This window comes from Sylvia atricapilla, chromosome 5, assembly GCF_009819655.1.
Source record: "Sylvia atricapilla isolate bSylAtr1 chromosome 5, bSylAtr1.pri, whole genome shotgun sequence".
Taxonomy (NCBI): Eukaryota; Metazoa; Chordata; class Aves; order Passeriformes; family Sylviidae; genus Sylvia; species Sylvia atricapilla.
Genome location: NC_089144.1, coordinates 46,169,157 through 46,188,046, shown reverse-complemented (window position 1 = coordinate 46,188,046; position 18,890 = coordinate 46,169,157). Strand labels below are relative to the sequence as shown.

The window sequence follows — 18,890 nt, the reverse complement described above, 5'->3', positions numbered from 1 at the left end:
AGGGCAGTCACTTAGAGAGATTTAGTGGCCTCCAGATACATTCTGATTAATTCTGCTGTCCTGAGATGATTGTCTACTGTCTTCAGATGGTTGTCTAGAGCAGCTTACATAGCTCTTTCATGTAGACTTACAGGAAATAGAAATTAAATTAACGATGTCAGACAATTCCTGGCAGCCAGATTTTTAAGTTTCTTGTGAACTTTGCACTTTATGCAAACATAGTGGCATTAATTTGTTCTTTCACCTTGTTGCCAGGAGAGACGAAGATTTTATCACCAAGCATTCTTATTAATTTTTACTGATTCCCCCTTGCCGTGTTATGAGTGTCACTTTACAGTTTATGGTGTTAACATACCATAGTGTTTGTCCCTGCCACAACACATTAGCTTTCAAAATATAAAGCAAAGGCCAAAAGACGCATATGAACAGGCTGGCACAAATAGACTAGGAAATAATGTGACTGGTATTACTGGTGGGCTTATTAAGCAGAGGGATAACTGAGTTGGCTTTGGGGATATATATATATAAGAAACTTCTTAGGAGGAAATCAAAGTAATTTCTGTGTTTAGAAGTAGTTAATGGAGGTAGTAACACTAAATTCCATGAGCTAATACTAAACCCAGCAGGCCTGGTAGCCACCTGTGGATAAATGCCCTCCCAGAATTTAAGAACTGTGGATAGAAACTGTTCTCTCTCTTTCAAAGAATATTTAGAAAATTACTTTTTACAGATTTTAGGTTTAAAGAAAGAAGGCCTTTTGCCCATGAGGTTTTAGAAGTGATCCTAGCATTCTTGTGATCTTTATTTTACAACTTTTCATACTATCCTGAGAAAACAGCAATGGGAGTTTCTGCAATTTTTTTTGTGTGTTTGTAAAGTCTGCCGTCTTTTTTGAGATGTTGGCACATTATCTAATAGAAGGAAAATAAATTAAAAGATCACTCTAAAGAGCAACATGAAAAAGGCTGAGTAAGTTACACAATACCTAAATGTTTTTTTACTGCCTATTAATTATAGTTGGAATTAATAGAAATGACATCCATCTGAAATGGATGACAATAGAAATGACAGTTCAGGCTTTACTCCTATTTCTTTTGTATTTGTCACATCATCCTCTGTGTGTTTATTAGGTGTGAGGTAGCATTGAGCTCACTTAAGAACACTTAATAGGGTTTAGATTCTTACATAGTAAGAAAGAAATAGCTGTATATGCATGATGTACTGGAAGAGGGGAGAATTAGGATACTGTGCCAAGCAAGGCCAGGCAACTGGATGCATTTCATGGTTGCAGTGAAACAACAGCACTCAGTGCTGAAGCAGTTAACAGTACTGGCACTTAGGGCTTTATAATTAGGCATTGGAGATAAAAGGGATGTTGCAAAGGCTAGTAGGCCTAAAATTAAACCAACCAGCTGTGTTTGAGTTTTAGCACATGTGAACGTGACGCAGATGCAAGCTGTACAGTCTTTCAACTCTTTCTCCACAGCCCACTATGCTCTCTATTAGAATCTTGCTCTTATACTATTTCTAGAGTAGAATATATATTTCTAGAATAGAATAGAAACAGAATTCTTGTTATTATGAAACAAAGGAGACAGTAGATAAACAGATGAAAAATGACATGAGCCCCAGTAAACGCTGCTGCATAGAGAGTATGAAGGGAGATGCAGTGGAAAACTATTTCTTCTGCTGAAGCTGCTTAGGAACCTAAAATTCTTTGTACCTGTACCAAATTATTCATAAATGGAAAATGCATAAGCAGCTGCAGAACCAGAACTCTTTTACTCTTTTCTATTCCTCTCTGCTTAAATAGCTTTGGTGTCATTAGCACTGGCTTTTTCTTCTTCTTTTTTTTTAATGTATTCTCACTCTCTCCTTCTGCTCTATCCGCGGACAAGTAGATCTTCCATTCCCTTGAGTGAAGGAGCCTCACTGGAAGAATGGAAGAGGTTTTCAGTCAAGAATTTACAGCTGTGAGGGATGGAAATAATTGAGATCTCAATTCTCCTTCATTGTTTTGGTTTTTTTGGGTTTTTTGTTTATGGGTTTTGTTTTGTTTTTCTGGGGACTTTTCAGCTTCTTCTGCAGGATCTTGGGCAATGGCACTAGAGCATTAACTGAGTTCATGAATAAGTTTAACTGCTGTTGTTGAGACTGAAAGTTTACCTGCACCCTTACCTATCTCACAATCATAGGAGTACTTAGTGCTTGTTGCTGTTATTTTCCCTGAACACGTGCACAAAAATACCTACTGATTTCACCTTTCTCTGGGATTAAGTTAAACTCGAATAATTTAGAAATTGTCCTTTTAAATTTAGGCAGCTGATGTGAACCAGCCTCCATTGCAGCTCGTCTGTCACCTTAGCACACCTGACAGTGGTAGTTACCAGTTGGTTTCCTGCTACTGCAGCTGCTGTAAAGGGAAGAGGAGTTAGGTCATGAAAACTCAGGCAGCCTCTTTCCCATGGGAGCAATTGAGCTGTTCTGGGAGGAGCTTTTTGAAATATCCTGGTGTTTTTGAAATATCCTCCTTGCAGGGATATTGGCTTGTAATGGTTTCACATTTGCTGAATTTAGTGTCTGCTTTTCTTACCTTTGGGAGATAGGATTTTGGAGAAAAAGGCAAAACAGCCCCCAACTTAAGGTAAACAAATTTTATTAACACACACTAAGAAGAAGAAAATAAGAAAAAAACCACAAATGAAATTTCTAAATCAAACCTTTCTCCCACCACAAACTGTTAATTTTCTATGAACAATGTAAAGAGGCAAAACTCAGAACTCCAGGTCAGTACCAGTTATAAAACAGTCTTTCATTCAGTCTTTGAGAGAAAGAAGTCACTCCTGTCATTTTGGTAACTTTCCACAAGAGAAACAGTCTGCTTGTGGCTTCTAACTCACACAAAAGCAACCCACCTAGGAAACTTCTGCATTTGTGGAACCTCCCATGTCATGTAGCCTTCCCCGTGACCACACATATGGGCTGTTGACTCACACATATATATATTGGGGTGGCACTTTTAAAGATAAGCAACTTCAAAGGCAAAGGATTCTTCAACTCAGGGAACAGAGATGTCTTCTCACTACTTTAGCTGCACGGGGGGTTTCTTCTCATCTCGGTCTCTGTTCAAACCTTGCATGGGACCACCAAATCCTGACTTCTAATTCAATATTCACTCAGTAAATCACAGATACCTTTGCTTTAAAATCCAAAAATCATCTCCCCAATTCATGTTGTCCACGATGTAAAGGATTATTCTAGCCTATTCATATTACAGTCTGTTACCATAACTCATAGGAGATTTTTCAGCCTAGAACCAAGGCAACTTGTCATCTCTTCCACCTAAGAGGTCACTCTTCCTTTACTGACTTTGAAATCTCCATATTGTCCCTTTACATGTCTCAAATTTGGTCGTCTCTCTCCCTCTAAGAAAAAAGTTAGGACTTCGAAAATTTCATCTGTGCCAGGAAAGAGTCAAATTTGCCCAGGTCTTTTTTTCTCTGGAGCCGGGCTGGGCCAGGCCGATGGGGGAAGGCAGGGTGTGAAGAAACTCATGCCAATAGAAGCAGCTCAGGCAGTCAGGGTCTCACCTGCAGCCTCCACCTCCAGCAGCCAGTGGGGGTCCGGAGGCATGGCCAGACCAAGGAGCAGCAGGACATGGCCAGCCTGGGCCTCCCCTCAGGGCTATGTTACCTTCTCTGGCTGGAAGTAGGAAAAAGGCCCGAGTCATCTGGGATTTCTGATTTAAGCCTGGGCCCTCCAGAGGCATGAACAACTCTTCTATTGGTTTGCTGGTTAGCCAAGCCGCCAATCCATGCCATAACTTCTTCTCTGATCTAGTTACTTAGAGAGTCTTCTGTTTGAAAAGGTGAGTGTTCAGATTTTTATTCAAATCAAATTTGGCCTTTTTGGTTTTTCTAGAGCTTTAAAGAGCCTTTTTGCCTCCTTAGGGAAAAATTGTTCTAAGGTTAGTGTAGGAAACACATAATCACAGAATGATTATATGCGGTGCTTTATTGAAGAGCTCTGGAAGGCAGGGGATACAGACCCAAATCTGACTTCGACTGTGGATTTGAAGTGGACTCCTCTTTATACCCCTCTGTTATACAACTCTGTGTTAATTAGTAAGCCCCCATTGTTCTAATATATACAACCAAGCATGAATGTTGGTAAATATCTTCCATTGTGATTCTCATGATTCTGGTTTAAGATAATAATCATATTCAGCTACCAACAAATATTACTATTATGTCGTCTATCATACGATGATTACAGTTTCACCCGACCTAGTAAAGAATAGCTTTATTTCCAAGACCTATGTATCTAAGTACAAATCATTCTCATCCCCCCTTCTCCCCTGATTAACTAGGCAAAGTTATATTTGATTTGGTTAAAACAGTAGCATGAAAATAATAATAACAATCCTGGTTGCAGTGAGGCTGATGTTCTGTTCCTTGGCTTTGTGGCCTCAGAAATAATTTTTAATTTTAACCCTATACTATCACTACAAAGAACTCTATAGGAATCTATCCCATGGCATGGCTGAAAAAAGAAACCAAAACCAAAGCCAAAAGAAAGGAGCTTATATTTAAATCAAAGGAAAATAAGGATTAAAATTAACTGTTCAGGTTGTTTTATTTTCCATTAAAATAAAAAGTTTTCTGAGGTGAATATAACCTTTACTTTAAAACCAAGGTTTGTAAACAAAGCAAAACTCTTAACCCTATCACGTCACGGAGAAATTAGGATCTAAGAGGAGCTAAAATTAAAGCAAGTTGTGGTTTTACACTCCTTGGAAGTTTAGGAGCAGCTGTAGCTGAGCTGGGCCCTACTCTCTTCATGGTGGAGAGGCAGCTGTGTTTCTCTGCTTGTATGTTTAGTCTTTCCCATCTGTTTGGCTTTGGCCTAATCAGCGTTACAGAAACTAAGAAAGCTGGAGTTCCAGCTGTTTGAACTTTATAGGGCTAGTTCCCTTCTTGGGTTATGTTCCCCACTGTTCTTATTTCCACTGCTGTGTGACCACTTCTGTGGTATTAATTGCTGTGCACAGGACCCAATTTAGGTTGAATTGGGGCTTTGACGAAATCTGAAAACTACAGAAAAGAATCCTACTAAACAGACAAAGTTTTTTGAGTTCTTTAATCCTAACTGAGCTGTAAAGTCCATTCTGGGTAAGATGAAGTAGTACTTACTTTTACAGAAATAAAATAGTCCATTCTTCCCATTATGAATATGACAGGTTCTGTCCTAAACAGCCTTTACTCTCCCATAGAGTAGGAATGATGGGTTTTCCCCTAAAGTTGTACGAAACCACAGATGGGGACACTGTTCTGGTCATGAAGTGGTATAAGTCAAGCTTAGCTTTGTTCTGAATTTTTGCTTTGAGAGAAATGATCAGACCTGAGCAGTCTCTCAAGCATCCAGCAGTCAGTAAGTTTGGGAAGGATTTGAAGATGAATTCTTAGCCAGCTGCAGGTGAATAGAATGCAGCTGCTGGGGGAAGCATCTGGTGCTTTTGTGCGTTTTTTTCTTTGGCTCTTGATAGAGATCACCTGTCTCTGATCTGTGTCTCTCTCTGACAATGTTGTGAGTAAATATTCACCTAGACTGTAAGCCTCTTTGAACTGAGGCCCTGTCATCGTCTCATATGTATCTGGTAGAATTTTCAATAACATGAAACCAAGTTAGGAGTAGAAGTCCCACAGTAGCCCAAAGTTTCAAGGGTTGTACCCTCACAACATTGGCATGCTGTCAGGCTGTTGTAAACCTCTTGTACCATACCTTGCTTGTATGAGCTAGTTGTAAAGGTTTTCTGGAAGAAACTCTGCATTTTTTAAAGTAAGTATTTAAGACTTATGTTGAACTTGGAGATTCCTCCTCAGAACTAGCCTCCAGCAGGTAAGTGCATTGGTCTGGAAGTGAGGCCTGACAAAGAAGAACAGAGAATTATTTTAAAACCACAGTCTTGTATGATTATGTGACAGCAAGGTTATAGGTCTTCACAATATCCCCTCAATTTCCTTTCCCAATCATAGCTGTATTGATCTAATAATTGTAACATTCACCTGATAGAATTACGTTTCGTTTTGGACGGTTCATAATTACCAACCATGGATTTTTTAGACATGGATTTTTTTAGACATGGATTCCTTTATTATTTTAGTTTTCTTTGAGTTTGGCTTCCTTTTTATCTCTACTCCATCTTGTACATTAACTTGACAAATACTATTGCTGACAGAGATGGAAAACATTCCAGAGCATTTTGTCATGGTGCTTGTTTTCTCATGGTCTCTTACAGCTAATCTTTGCGTCTTTGCTTTCAGACCCCACCCCCCACATAAACACAAAATAAAGTACCCATTTTCATTTGAAGAAATTTATGACAGATTATGCTGGGGACCACTACCAGGCATCAAACTTAGCATATAGCATTTTCAAATCAAACTTTTTTTTTTTTTTTTTTTTTTTTTTTTAATTTCCCAACAATCTGCAAAGCATTTTGAAACTGCATGCTGTTCTATGCCATTTCCAATTTCAATTTCTCAGATGTCTATTTCGTCACAGATTGTATTTAACCAGGAGTAACAGCAAGCTAAACAAGTGCATTGTAGACTGAAGAAATTAAACTGGGGAGATTTCACTTTCCAGAAACTCCTTAGTCCTTCAGCTTGATATTGATGAAAGATGTTATTGTACTTGCTGCTCTGTGTGTTGCAACATATGCTATTGTAGTTACTTTCAGTATCAGAATGAAATTATTTAAACTATTTCAGACACTCAAGAAAATGCAGATGCAGAATAACTGTCAAAATCAAGAACCAGTTACTCTCCTGGGGAAAAAAGTGCCACTATTGCATAAAGTAATTTCTTATTTATTATTCCACTGCAATTCATTAAGGTCTTCCATTGAGGTAGCTTGTGTAGAAAAGCGCATGAAATTAATGTAGATATTTACATTAAAAAAACAGTAATGAAATGGAAGTTTAGCACATTAATTATTTTATGTTTCTCTGTCTTTATAAACAATGTTGTGAACATGGGGCAAGGAAAGTTTTAAAGAGAAATACCACAGATTTTAGCATACTGCATTTTAGACTGCTATTTTAAACTAAAGTTTCAGGATTTTTTCTTCTTATGTACTATATCTGTGCTGCAAGCAGAGTATTTGGTTTTCTTAACAATATTAATGTTTGTATGTATTGTGAACATCCTGAATATCTTGAAAAAAATTCTACACAAACTTAGAATGAAAGCTTCTCTTTTAACTGTAATAGTGTAATAGAACAGTTATGTTGATATTTTAAGGAGACAAGAAAAACACAGGTATAGTCTCAACTCATTACCCTTACAATGAGATTTCTGTAGCAGTTTCCACAGATTAGAGGACTGGCCATTATAGTGTTTTATAGTACTTTCAACAAATGAATGCATTGCAGCAGTGTTTATGAATAATTACAGGGTTGTAATATAAAAATCTGAAAAGGCCTTAATGAAAAACGAAGTAGGAAATATACTCTTGTTTGAAATAACCCCCCTTAATTCAGTCTTTTAAGTGTATTTTTATCTTTAACTTGCAGAATATATGGAAACAGGAAATGCAAGTATTTCAGAGGAACGCCCACTGGAATGTGCAGAACATCAGTCTTGTGTTTTGTCCCCAGAAGTTCCTCCGTCTCCAAAGGCTAAAAGTAAATACATGTACTCTGTGAATGCAAAAGCTGTACTGAATTTCTCTTTAATATTAACATTCATACAAACTTACAAAGTGAAAAAACGGAGAAAGTTATTGATATCAAGTATGTTTTTTTCTACCATGAATCACCTATCTTGACTACAAACACTGTAATCCATGTCATATAGAAAAGCTAGGAACTGTATTCTCAGAAAGGACAAGTCACTAATGGATCACAATGCACTGCATTGTTTGATCTTAAATCTTTTTAATTTATCTGACCTTATCCATTTCATAACCAAGTAAAACAAAAATACTAAATATGTTGAAATACTCTGCAGGTATTGTTCACATTCAGGTTAAAAATTGAATTTACTTCATCTCTCCCAATGAGTGCATCTACCAATTGTTTTACATTTGGAAGCCACTTTCAAAGCTCACAAGCATACTGCTCTTCCATTCATCTTCTAACACAGCTTTCATATACTGTGGCAGTCACTTGTGTGCATGTGCTTTCATTTTATATTCTGATTCACTGCTTCCATACCACGGCCACTAAAACAGGACATTTCCTGAGTGTGGTGTCTTTAATGAAAATCATCTTCCTGAAGAACCAAACATGACTTTTGCCTTCAGTAGTCATCTAGAGTGAATGTAATTGACTGCTGGAAAATAACTAAATCTGTTCTAGGTTTTGTTGTGTGAGTTGTGGTCTTATTTTGCTTGGTTGTGGTGGTGGTGGGGGTTTATTGTTGTTGTTTTTGGGGGCTTCTTTTGGAGTGGGTTGGTTTTTTTTAACATATTCTGTTAACATTCACTGGGATAGTTTTTATTCATGAGAAAAGGAAGCTTCTTGATGCATGTCAGATTATAATCTTAACAGTGGTAGTGAACAAATGCTGAAGTTCCAATAATATTTCCCTTTGGGGTAGTTAACACATATGTGGTATGTGAAAATAAATAGTTCCTTTGAGATTAGCAGGATTATGAAGCCAACTACCATATGCAATAGAAATGTCTGTCCTGAAATTAAGTAACCAGTATATTTAAAATATATTTTACTTCTTAACAATAAGGTCATGATCTCACATTCCTTATTTCCTCTTACAAGGTATAAATAATGTAAAACATGCTAGTTGGCTTTTGCTTGTCTGTTGTGTAATCTGAGTAAAAGAAAAGAAATCATACTTGGTTGTGCTTCCCGCTCATTTGTCTGCCATTCACTGACAATCTAATTTCAGATAATTTAAACCAACTTTGGAAGAAGGATCAATTACCTTTCAGTTACCTATCAATTACCTTTCTGTGATTTTCATGAAAATAGGCAGCTGGATAGAGTACCTGCACTGAAAGAAATAGGCAAAATCTGAGTTTTATGTATTTTGGCTGCAATCAGTCAGTCAACTAGTGCGCTCTCACCCAGGTCAGTCCATTTTTGTCCTACAGAACTCATTCTTGCCCAGTAAGAAATACTGCAGGCAATATGTGGGAGAATGTGGGACTGGGGACATGAACATAGTTGTGTAGGAAGCAGTAGTTCTGTTTCTTTATAGCACACTGTATCATGAATTTAGAATAGTTTTTCATATTTGGCTATTTTACTTAAATATTAATCTGGAATAATTTCAATTTTCTAATTAAAAAGTAGAATATAAATAAACCTGGTTGTATTTGTGCTTAATTTACAAGTTTCATGCCAAGCTACCATTGACTAGGAGTAGCAAGAGTTTTGAATGCAAAATTTCAGTTAGATTTTAAAAAGCAATTAATTAATTAACAACTTCTGTTCTTGACCCTGAAAATCTTGGTAATAACTGGCTGTGATTATACTTCAAATATATTTTTGAGTATTTGTGTTTGTTTAGCATAGCAAACAGTAACTATAAAAAGAAATGAAACAAACAGAGCTCTAGATCAAGCACTGGATTTGTCAGTGAGTTCTTCAGTGATGTGAGTGTACTTAAGTCTGTTTTATGTACGCTGAGCTTAATATGCTCACTCTGGTTTTCCGTTTAAGAATTTTATTTCTAAAGATAGAGTAACATGGAAGTATCTGTATTTTATCAAGTCTAAGCATTATGGTTTCCACCAATATGACTGTTGTAAACCTAGTTTGAAAAAGGGGTTTCTTACTTGCTCCTGGAAACTTTTGGGTTTTTAATTTTTCATTACTATTACTAAAGTAGCTGTGCAACAGACACACAGTACTTAATCAGAACGCAATGTGGTTGATCATAATGAGTAGCTTTTCAGTCTGTGGAGGCCTTGCTGCTGCCAGCGGATTATTTGCAGAATGGTTAGCACTCAATGATTCTAGTACTTATTACTACCACTATTTCCAATAGTGGTCCTCAGTATCAACATATTGTCTTAAAGCCTGTTGTCTTACTGTTCTGGTAGATTTCTTAACTAAAGAAATCTGATAAATTAAGGAGAAAACGTGAAACACAATGCAGAATGCACTAAATGTGCGTTTCTAATAGACTGCTGTAGAGAGGCAGACTGCTGTTTTAAAGGTGTGGGGTTTGCCCAGTATATTTTTCCACCATTCTTTTTAATCCTGGGAGAGTAAGCAAGAATTATTCATGAAGCATAGCTGCTTTGATGGGGGAGATGTGCATTCTTAGTCACTCACAGTTTACCAAGCTTATGTAGTGTATTAATTAATTACAGCAGCAAACATGAGTCTGATGCAGAGTATGGGATATTGATTTTGTATGCTTGTAGAAACTTTTCTTTCCTGGATTGATTTAGCATTCTTGCATAGTTGCTATTTCTATAAATTTTCAGGACTGGAAAACAGAAAAAGGGTAAGTATACATTCATCCTAATTAAGTGCAAGGTACAGGGCAGTGCAGAAGTATGTAGATTACCTCTAGCAATTTCCCAGCCTGGAACCAGATGCCATTATTTTTGAGCAGAGAATGGTGCACAAAGATCATTGTTCAGAAGATAAGGTATGGAAAATAACAGATATTCAATAAAGTTCAAAGAATGTGCATTTCCTTTTTAGGCATAAATTATCCCAATATTCTAATTACTGACTAATGGTGTGTCTGTTTTTAAAGGTGAAGCTGTGACTGGAGAATTATCAAAGCTCTTAGATGAAATCAAATTGTGCCAAGAAAAGGAATACTCTTTTGAAGATCTGTCTCATACACTATCAGACCATTATCTGGAAAATTTTAGTAAAGTATCAGAGGAAGATCTTATGACCAGTGGAAGCCAAACCAAGCTTAATGTAGTAAGTAAGATGGAATACAAGGACAATATATTCAGTTACATCTGATTTATTTATGGCACATTCAAGAAAGAAATAATAAAAGAGTGAGAATCGTACAAGGTTAACATTAGAATAATAATAAAAAAAGTGCTTCTTACGGATTTAAAATGTAATATTCACTTCATTTCTCAAAGGTATTGCTTACCATACCTCAGAATGGCTTTTTATGTCACCACTAATACATTCAGGTTACTTGTTTTGAGCATGGCAAGAGCAAGGAAGGGGTTCTTTTGTGAAATCAGTGGAGATCATGTTCAATACTATACTGAATACTAAATGTTAACAGAATCTGATCAGATATACCCCCCAAAGAACCAGCTGTGATATTTTTCTTACACACTTTATTACTATATAGTTTTCTTGGTAACCTACAAGTATTGAAGACTGAATCTCTAATACAGAAATTGTGGTTATGATACTTCAGTGATTTCCAACTACAGTTGAAGATGAGGTCATTGCTGCTACTATTATGAATAAAGTACTCTAGGATTCATTTTTTCTTTACTGTAACAAGGCTTTTTTTTTTTTTTTTAATTGAATTCTCTTCCTCAGTATGATTCCTGGTTTCAGCTGGTTTAGGCTTAAACTTAAACGATGACACCAAATAAATGTAATTGCCTAGGGAATAAAGCAGAGAACAAAGGAAGACTGCTAAGTTCTAAATTTCAGTTAACATTTTTCATAAGTTAAAAAAAATTATGCTCTCTTATGGGAGGAAAACCATGGCAAGTTAAAGACTTCCATGTTTTTGGAGGATTTATTATGACATAAATAGACAAAATGAGATTTACAAAGATGTGTAGCTGCCCTGAAATGCAGTAGATACTTTTGTAAGGCTCTTCTAGACGTTTGAATGTTTACATGAATAAATCATATTGAACTCAATTTGAACAAGATACTGATCCCATTTAAGCATTTTTAGACACTTGTCTAGTATCTCTCTGAATTTAGGTGCTAACTGCTATTTAAATCTTCTCAGCTGCTGTTTTGCCGAAAATGTAGTCCATATAAATCTGTCTGCTCAGGCTTAAATGAAATACAATGTGAATAGAAAGTATTCAGACACTATATCTGTAATTTCTGTGACAGCGAAATATAAATGTAAATTAGGCAATATATATTTTTGATATTTAATATATTTTATATTGAACTAGATGTGGAAACAAATTTTCAAAACTGGGGCTGTTTGAAGCATTTTATGGTGCTTTCCTGCTGGGGCATCCAGCTTTTCTTTTAGAGAAAACTGTAGTCAGGATGGTGGGTGTGCACTCCCAACATGAAGTTTGGATGGAAGGCAGAATATGCTTTCCCCTGCAGTAAACCCCATCTATACAGATCTGTATGGAGAACACTCTTTGCTGTGATGTGGGATTTTTTTCCTGTTTGTTCTAAAGCATCCATTTAATTTTTTAATGTACTTTAGGGTTATTCAGTCTCTTCAGTTGCTACTTGGCTGTCTTTTATAAAAAAAAATGAAAGGTGCTTTCATTTTTGACACAATGTTTTTTAATTTTGGGCAGGTGATGCCTTCTCATTGTGTTTAGGCTCCCTGTGTAGTACAGAGGTGATATGAAAACCCATATGCTCTGTAAGGGGCCATGAAAGAGCAATTGGGAAGAAGCACTAAAGTGAAATGTTTAGCTCTGAAAATGATAGCAAAGGTGAATGCTGCCAAACTGCTCTGGGGGCAGGACCAGCAAGTGTAGTCAAGGAAGATGTGTGACAGTACAGTGATGATTGAAGGAACTTAAATGAATATTTATGTATAAGAACATGAAGATACAGAGAGAAAGTGAAAACGTATATAGATGTGGAGAGTCAGAAATAGATTCCTTGGATATGTATTGAAGAGAGATTCTTGCAGCTTTTTCTGATTTAAGTTTCCTCCTTCATGGGAAGCTTCTGTAAGAATCTCAATAGATTAAGTGGGTTCTCATCTGTTGTCTGCATTTGTTCAACTCGTATTTATTTCTACTGCACATGCCAAGACCCTTTGGAAGTATGGGCAGCTCAGAACATCCTATGGAGTCTATCTGGAGCAGACTCTCTGTGCCTGCTGGACTGAATGTTGCCTTTCTCTGTTACCAGCTCCAACATAGGCCTGGAACCACACTTGCTGTGCTTCCATGAAGAAGCAGTTACTTCAGGCTCAAATCAGGAGGTTTTTCCTAACTTTCATTGCTGGCTATGCTGGCATCAGCTCTGAAGAGGTGTAGAAGTTAGGTCCCTGTTGATAATGTGTTAATTGGTGCCATTTCCTGAACAAATATTGATTCCAGAGGCAATTGACTGTTGGCTTTTCAACTTATCGTAGTTCAGCAATCTGAAAAGTTTCAAAACCCCAAGTCATGCCACTTCATGACCCTTAGGGAGTCTTCTGCAAAGGTGCTGGCTGCATGGAGACATCTGCAGTTTTTGCATCATGCTATTGTTTAGAGAAATAGGAGGCCAAGACTGGGGAATTTCTGATTTGACTATCCACTTGTGGATCATAAACTTATAGGAAGCTGGAGCAGGGAGCATCAGGAGCCACCTCCTGAGGGTAGTATAGGCTTCAGAAAGGGAGGGCATGAGGAAGCAGAGAGTGTTTCAAAGCATGTTTTGGCAATTGGCTCTTTTCAAGAGGGCCAAAACAGCTGTGGTACTGCTCTGGCTAAATGATATTAGCATTGATTTCAGACTGCAGAAAGGAGTATCTGTCTGTCCACAATCCACAGCCTAGAATCCTGTCCTTAATTTTAACTGCCAACCTCTATTGTTTGAAACAGTGGGGCTCACCGTTTTTGTTTAGTGTAAGGGTAGTGTGGGTGCCTGCTTGTTAATGCAATAACTTGACAGTAAAGTCTTCATCTGAAAAAGTGGTTGTTCCGTTCTGTCTAAGACATAGGGGTGAGTTTCAACATTTATTTTATATTCTCCCAGATATAGTACTGATCATCAGGCTGTGATCCCTTCTAGTATTGTTTCTGCATTGTACAGCCGCTGGAAAAGTACCAGTGCAATCTGGACAGCAGGACTTTGGATGCCTTGTTCACAGACACATTCTCTTCCTTTTCTGATCTTGAGCATCTTGCATTGTTTTTTTCTCAGTGATACAGCACTTGTAGAATTCTATAATTTCTTTGAAAGAAGTGGGTTGGAAGTCTTTCAGGTCAAGGACAGAATTGAATCCATTCTTCCATTTGCTGTGTTATTAGACAAGTAGTCATCCAACAACATAACAAGTTGTTCTGAAATGTTTATAGTAAGGACTACTAAGAGGTAAACTGCTCAACTGCATCGAATTTTGCATTGAAAACAATACATGTTTTTATTACTTTATATGTTTCTATTAGCCAGGTGTGTGATTTGTGACAAGGCATTAAAACCCCAGGGATTTATGTGCTTATAGTGTTTTTAAGTCCAATAGGAAACATAGTTTGCACAGCTCTGAGGTTAGGTGAAAGAGGACAACGAAAAAAAATTAAAAAGAAACTGTTTGGTTTAGTCTTCCGAGTTCCAAATTGCTAGTCAGCTTTGACTCTTAAATTTCCTTGGGATGTGAGGAGCTGACTAGGAAAATTGATGGTCAGGATCTTGGAGCCTGGAAGGCATAACATCTGGGAGAGGGAGAGAGTACAATGGAGCAGTAAGTAGAAGTAAGGACAGTAACAGTAGACCCATAGTGTAGACATGAATAGAAAGAGATCTGGAGATGAGTGAAAATGTCCCCACAGGATGCTTCCCTTCCAAAAGTTGAAAGGGGAACTCTGACAGCAGAGCAGATTGTCTTAGCTTCCTGAACGGGAGGGAATGATTAATGAAAAAGGAGAAACAACTGAATGCTGAATAGCAGAAAGTCAAATGAGAGTAAGTTAACGTGATCTTTCAATTCAATGTGTGTATTATAAAGGATAAAATAAAGGAAGTCAAAGCTGCACTGGAAATGTCATAATTTCAAGGTTTTCTTTTGCCACTCTGGCTGTATTTGGTGTGCTGTCATGCAAAATACTAATGCCATGTTTCCTAGTCTGTCTTTACCAGTCATTAAAACATGTACATTACAACATACCATGCAACGAGCCCCTGTTCATTGTCTCCACGAAATTAAAGGCCAGACTGAACACAGTTTTCGAATTCTACTTCAGAGAGAGCTTCAAAAGGCATTCATACAGCCATGCATCATTTTAGATGGAATTCCTTTTATTTCTCAATGACTTGTATGCTGGGTGGTGTTGACTGTCGATTCATAGACTTTTGCCTCCAGTTCTTCTCTTTGTTTTTCCCATTTTGGTCATTGTGACTTGAATATACTCTTTAGTTGACCTGTGTTTGCAAAGGCATGGAAAGCCCTGACTGGTGCTGCACAGGCAAGCTGGGGAATCTTTATACTTGTGTATTCCTCAGTGGTGACATATTACAGCTTTTCTATGTTCCCTAAATAAAATCTTTCAAAAAACTAGAATTTGATTGTTCAATGAGTCAGAAAAGCATCTGTGCTTCAAAACATATTCCAGAAAACATGAGGTGGAAAAAGATGCAGGAAAGTCCTTGATTTTAATCACAGTTCAGATAACTAAGGGGTTACTCTTAGCTGAATTAAGTATGATTGCTAGCAAAATCAGCTTTTGACGTAAATTATAGCACTTTCAGGTTTGTTCTTCAGGTTTTTTTTGTTTGTTTGGGTTTGTTTTTTTTTTTTTTTTTTAAGTATAATTAAAAAAAATATTTATTTTCCAATAGATGGCAGTCTGGTTCAGTAATTTCAAGAACAAAAGCAACCATCTTATATGAGTTTTCCAACTTTTTTCTTTGCTGCATTAAAATTGTGAATTTTGACACAATTCGTAGTCCAAACTGCTTCAAAATGAACACCTTTATTTCCTCTGGAGAAAAATTTATGGAACATCATTACATATGTTTAAACTACAAACTAAAACATCAGGACTAAATTTAGAGGTGTATCAGGACAAAGATGTTACACACCAAGTGTGTATTCAAACAATGTGTGCGAATTGAACAGCAAGCAAGAAAATTTTAATAGGTATAATGTACAAAGCAGGGATCCAGAAAATTAAGTGTGTCAGGAAAATTAATAGAAGACTGTCAAAGTGTGTACAGTGAGAATCCTGAGCTCTGGCAAGAAAATTGCTTTAGCTTCCTCTCTCTGTGGCATTCTAAGTTCATTACCAGTTTCCTGTCAGGTGTGAGATTCCTATGTATGTACTCATGTGAGGACAAATAATTCTAATTGTATCATTAAACCTGGAAATGCACCGTCTTTATTGCAATGTATTTGCACATTGCTTTTCTTAAAAAAAAATAATATCAGAAAATAAAAATGTGGGCTTTTTGTACATGTAAGAAATTCCTATGGATATAAAAGAATATTTTACTTTATACTTGCTTTGTACAGCCTGTGACTGCAAAACAAAGAATAGGGATTAAGAACTTCTCCACTTGGTGTATGCATCTATATATATTTGCTAGATGTATGCATTAGATACAATAAATCTCAGATTTTTTCTTTTGTAAACTCGATGTTTTATCTAAAAAATATTTTCCTAAAATTGATTCTTTAAAAGGCTTTGTCTTATTCTGTATTTAAAAGTTTATTTCAGTCCTTATTTTGAAAATGTGGTTTTCACGTAGAAACCATAACTATTCCATGTTTTTTGAGAACTCCTGAGATTTTTTGAACCAAAACTAATTTTAAAATGTGACACTTCAGTAGAACTAAGGCTCCAAATTGGAGTATATTCTTCAGAACAGTGTCTTTAATCTTGTATAGTAGGTGGTTGCTTGCAATCTTTGCTTTTTATATTTATGCTGTTGTGTTCAGAAGTATATATAAAAAAAAAAAGTGTTATTGATTTTCAAGTGCAAATTAAGTATCTTACTGTCTTTGGATTTGTGACATGAGTTTAGATTAAAGAAACAGTTCCAGCAAGTTTTCTGTGTTCTTAAAAGCAGAGTATATGTTAAAGGATTTTGTTTAATTACATGGCATAAATACTGAGAAACTTAAGATGCGCCTAATTTTTTTTTTTTAACTGAAGATAGTAAAACCATGTAGTAACTGCACTACAGAGGAATTTCACAGAAGTGGCAGCAGCATATCTGGTTAAATTTAATGTGATTATATAATAGATAATAAAGGCTGGCAGCAGTAATTTAAATTTAAACATGAGAAAAGGTTCTGTGTAGTCTCAGGGAAAAGATCTGGATTTCATCACAGGCATATAAATGTTGGTTTCTGCTTAATTCTGTCACCCTGAGTGGGAAGTTGATATTTGTGCATGTTGAGAAAGTGGAAAAATACACTTAAAAATAAAATAACATTGCTGAAATGTGACTGCTGTTAGGTGCATGAAAGAACGAGCAGGCAGCAGAAGGTCAAGCAGGAAAGCTCTCTATTTTTCTGACTCCATATATATACAAATTTACAAACAGGACAAGATTGGCTACACAGGTAGCCACCTCTTTGACCTCGTTGGTGAACATTGCCATCAATCATCTTTCTCCTCCCAGAGGAGAAGAATGTAAACAAATCAAAAATATACATAGTTTATTTGAAGCTGCATGAGAACAAAATGGAAACAGTGAAAAGCAGGCCAACTTGAGGCAACAAGGAAAACAGTGATGGTGCATATTCAAAGATACAATTTTTACTCTTATGTCAATATCAAGATGAGGCTATATAACAGCAATAAAACTATAATCATGTTTGGTTTATATCTGAGGAGAGATTCAAAATTATGGAATTATGTGGTTTTGAAAGAAGTTGACCTAGAGAATATATTAGGGCAGGTAAAATTTCTGCATGGTTTTTCAGAAGTTATTCTGATTAATTTTATTTCTCTAAGAAAAATGATCATTTTTTAATAAAAGCACAAGGTTTTTTTAATTTCACGAAGTAATAATGACTAAAACTTGTTGAAGAATATTGAATAAACTATTTAGTAGCATTATTCAAGAATAATGTTTTGGTTTTTACTTTTAATGCAATATTTAAGTAAATAATGGCCGGATTGAAATATAATAGCTAAGAGTGACCAAAAATGCTTGAGTAAAATAATTGCTGTCTTGAGCCTTTAAAAACATTGCACACTTGCATGCATGCATTGTTGAGAGAGGGGATACAAAATTTTACAGAACAATGATGATGAGCAAGCCAGAGGTATATACAATAGCTTACTAATTAGGATACATTAAAAACACATTCCAGAACAATTTTGGTTGCTTATTCATTAGGGAATAGTAAGATAATCAGGCGTGATTGTATTTGGCTTCAAGGACAGAAACAGATAAATTTTAAAGTATTTAATATAGTAACATTTGCTGAATTTGATAATAAAGCTTCAATTTATTTTGCAGATATTTATGAAATATTTTACAAAGGAAGGGAATTGTACTGACAGACAGTGTTTGGAAAATTGTTGCTGCAATGAAGTCTCTTTTTATAATAATATTAGATAATTCGGGTATTGCCAAATCTCGTTGTTGCAAGAATTTTGTGTTAAGTTGCTCTTCCACCCAGTTCAGTTACGAGTCCTATTTTGCAAGCATATACTGACTCTTATTTCTATGGGAAGTAGAAGTATGAAGGCCATCTCTCTCAGGAGATGTAAACAAAACATTTTGAGATTCCCTTGTTGGAAAGGTCTACCCACTCTCTGAAGATAAGATTATATAACTTTAAAAATTGATTTTAAAAGCTGCCACCTAACTAAAAACCATCTGCTACTCCCAACTTCTAGTGCACACAGTAGTAGTTTCCACTGAGAACTGTTGTTTCTACTGCTTTTTTCATTAGCTATTTAAAATGGGACATCCAGTACCAAACATCCACTTGGTCAACATGGAATTATATACTTTCCATAAACTGCTTTACAAAATGATTTCTAAATTCTATTCAAACATGAGCTTGTGATTACAAAGAAGCAGAGGGAAACC

General features: G+C 36.2%; 1 protein-coding gene across 2 annotated transcripts in view; it reads left to right on the top strand.

The window, feature by feature from the left end:
• The window catches only part of ANKS1B (ankyrin repeat and sterile alpha motif domain containing 1B), a 413,515-nt gene that overhangs the window by 66,855 nt on the left and 327,770 nt on the right, over nt 1-18,890 (top strand). For both annotated transcript variants that reach the window (XM_066319365.1, XM_066319364.1), the window contains exons 7-8: nt 7,578-7,688; nt 10,741-10,916. In XM_066319365.1, coding sequence (XP_066175462.1) covers nt 7,578-7,688; nt 10,741-10,916 — 287 coding nt within the window. The remainder of the gene's footprint in view (nt 1-7,577; nt 7,689-10,740; nt 10,917-18,890) is intronic.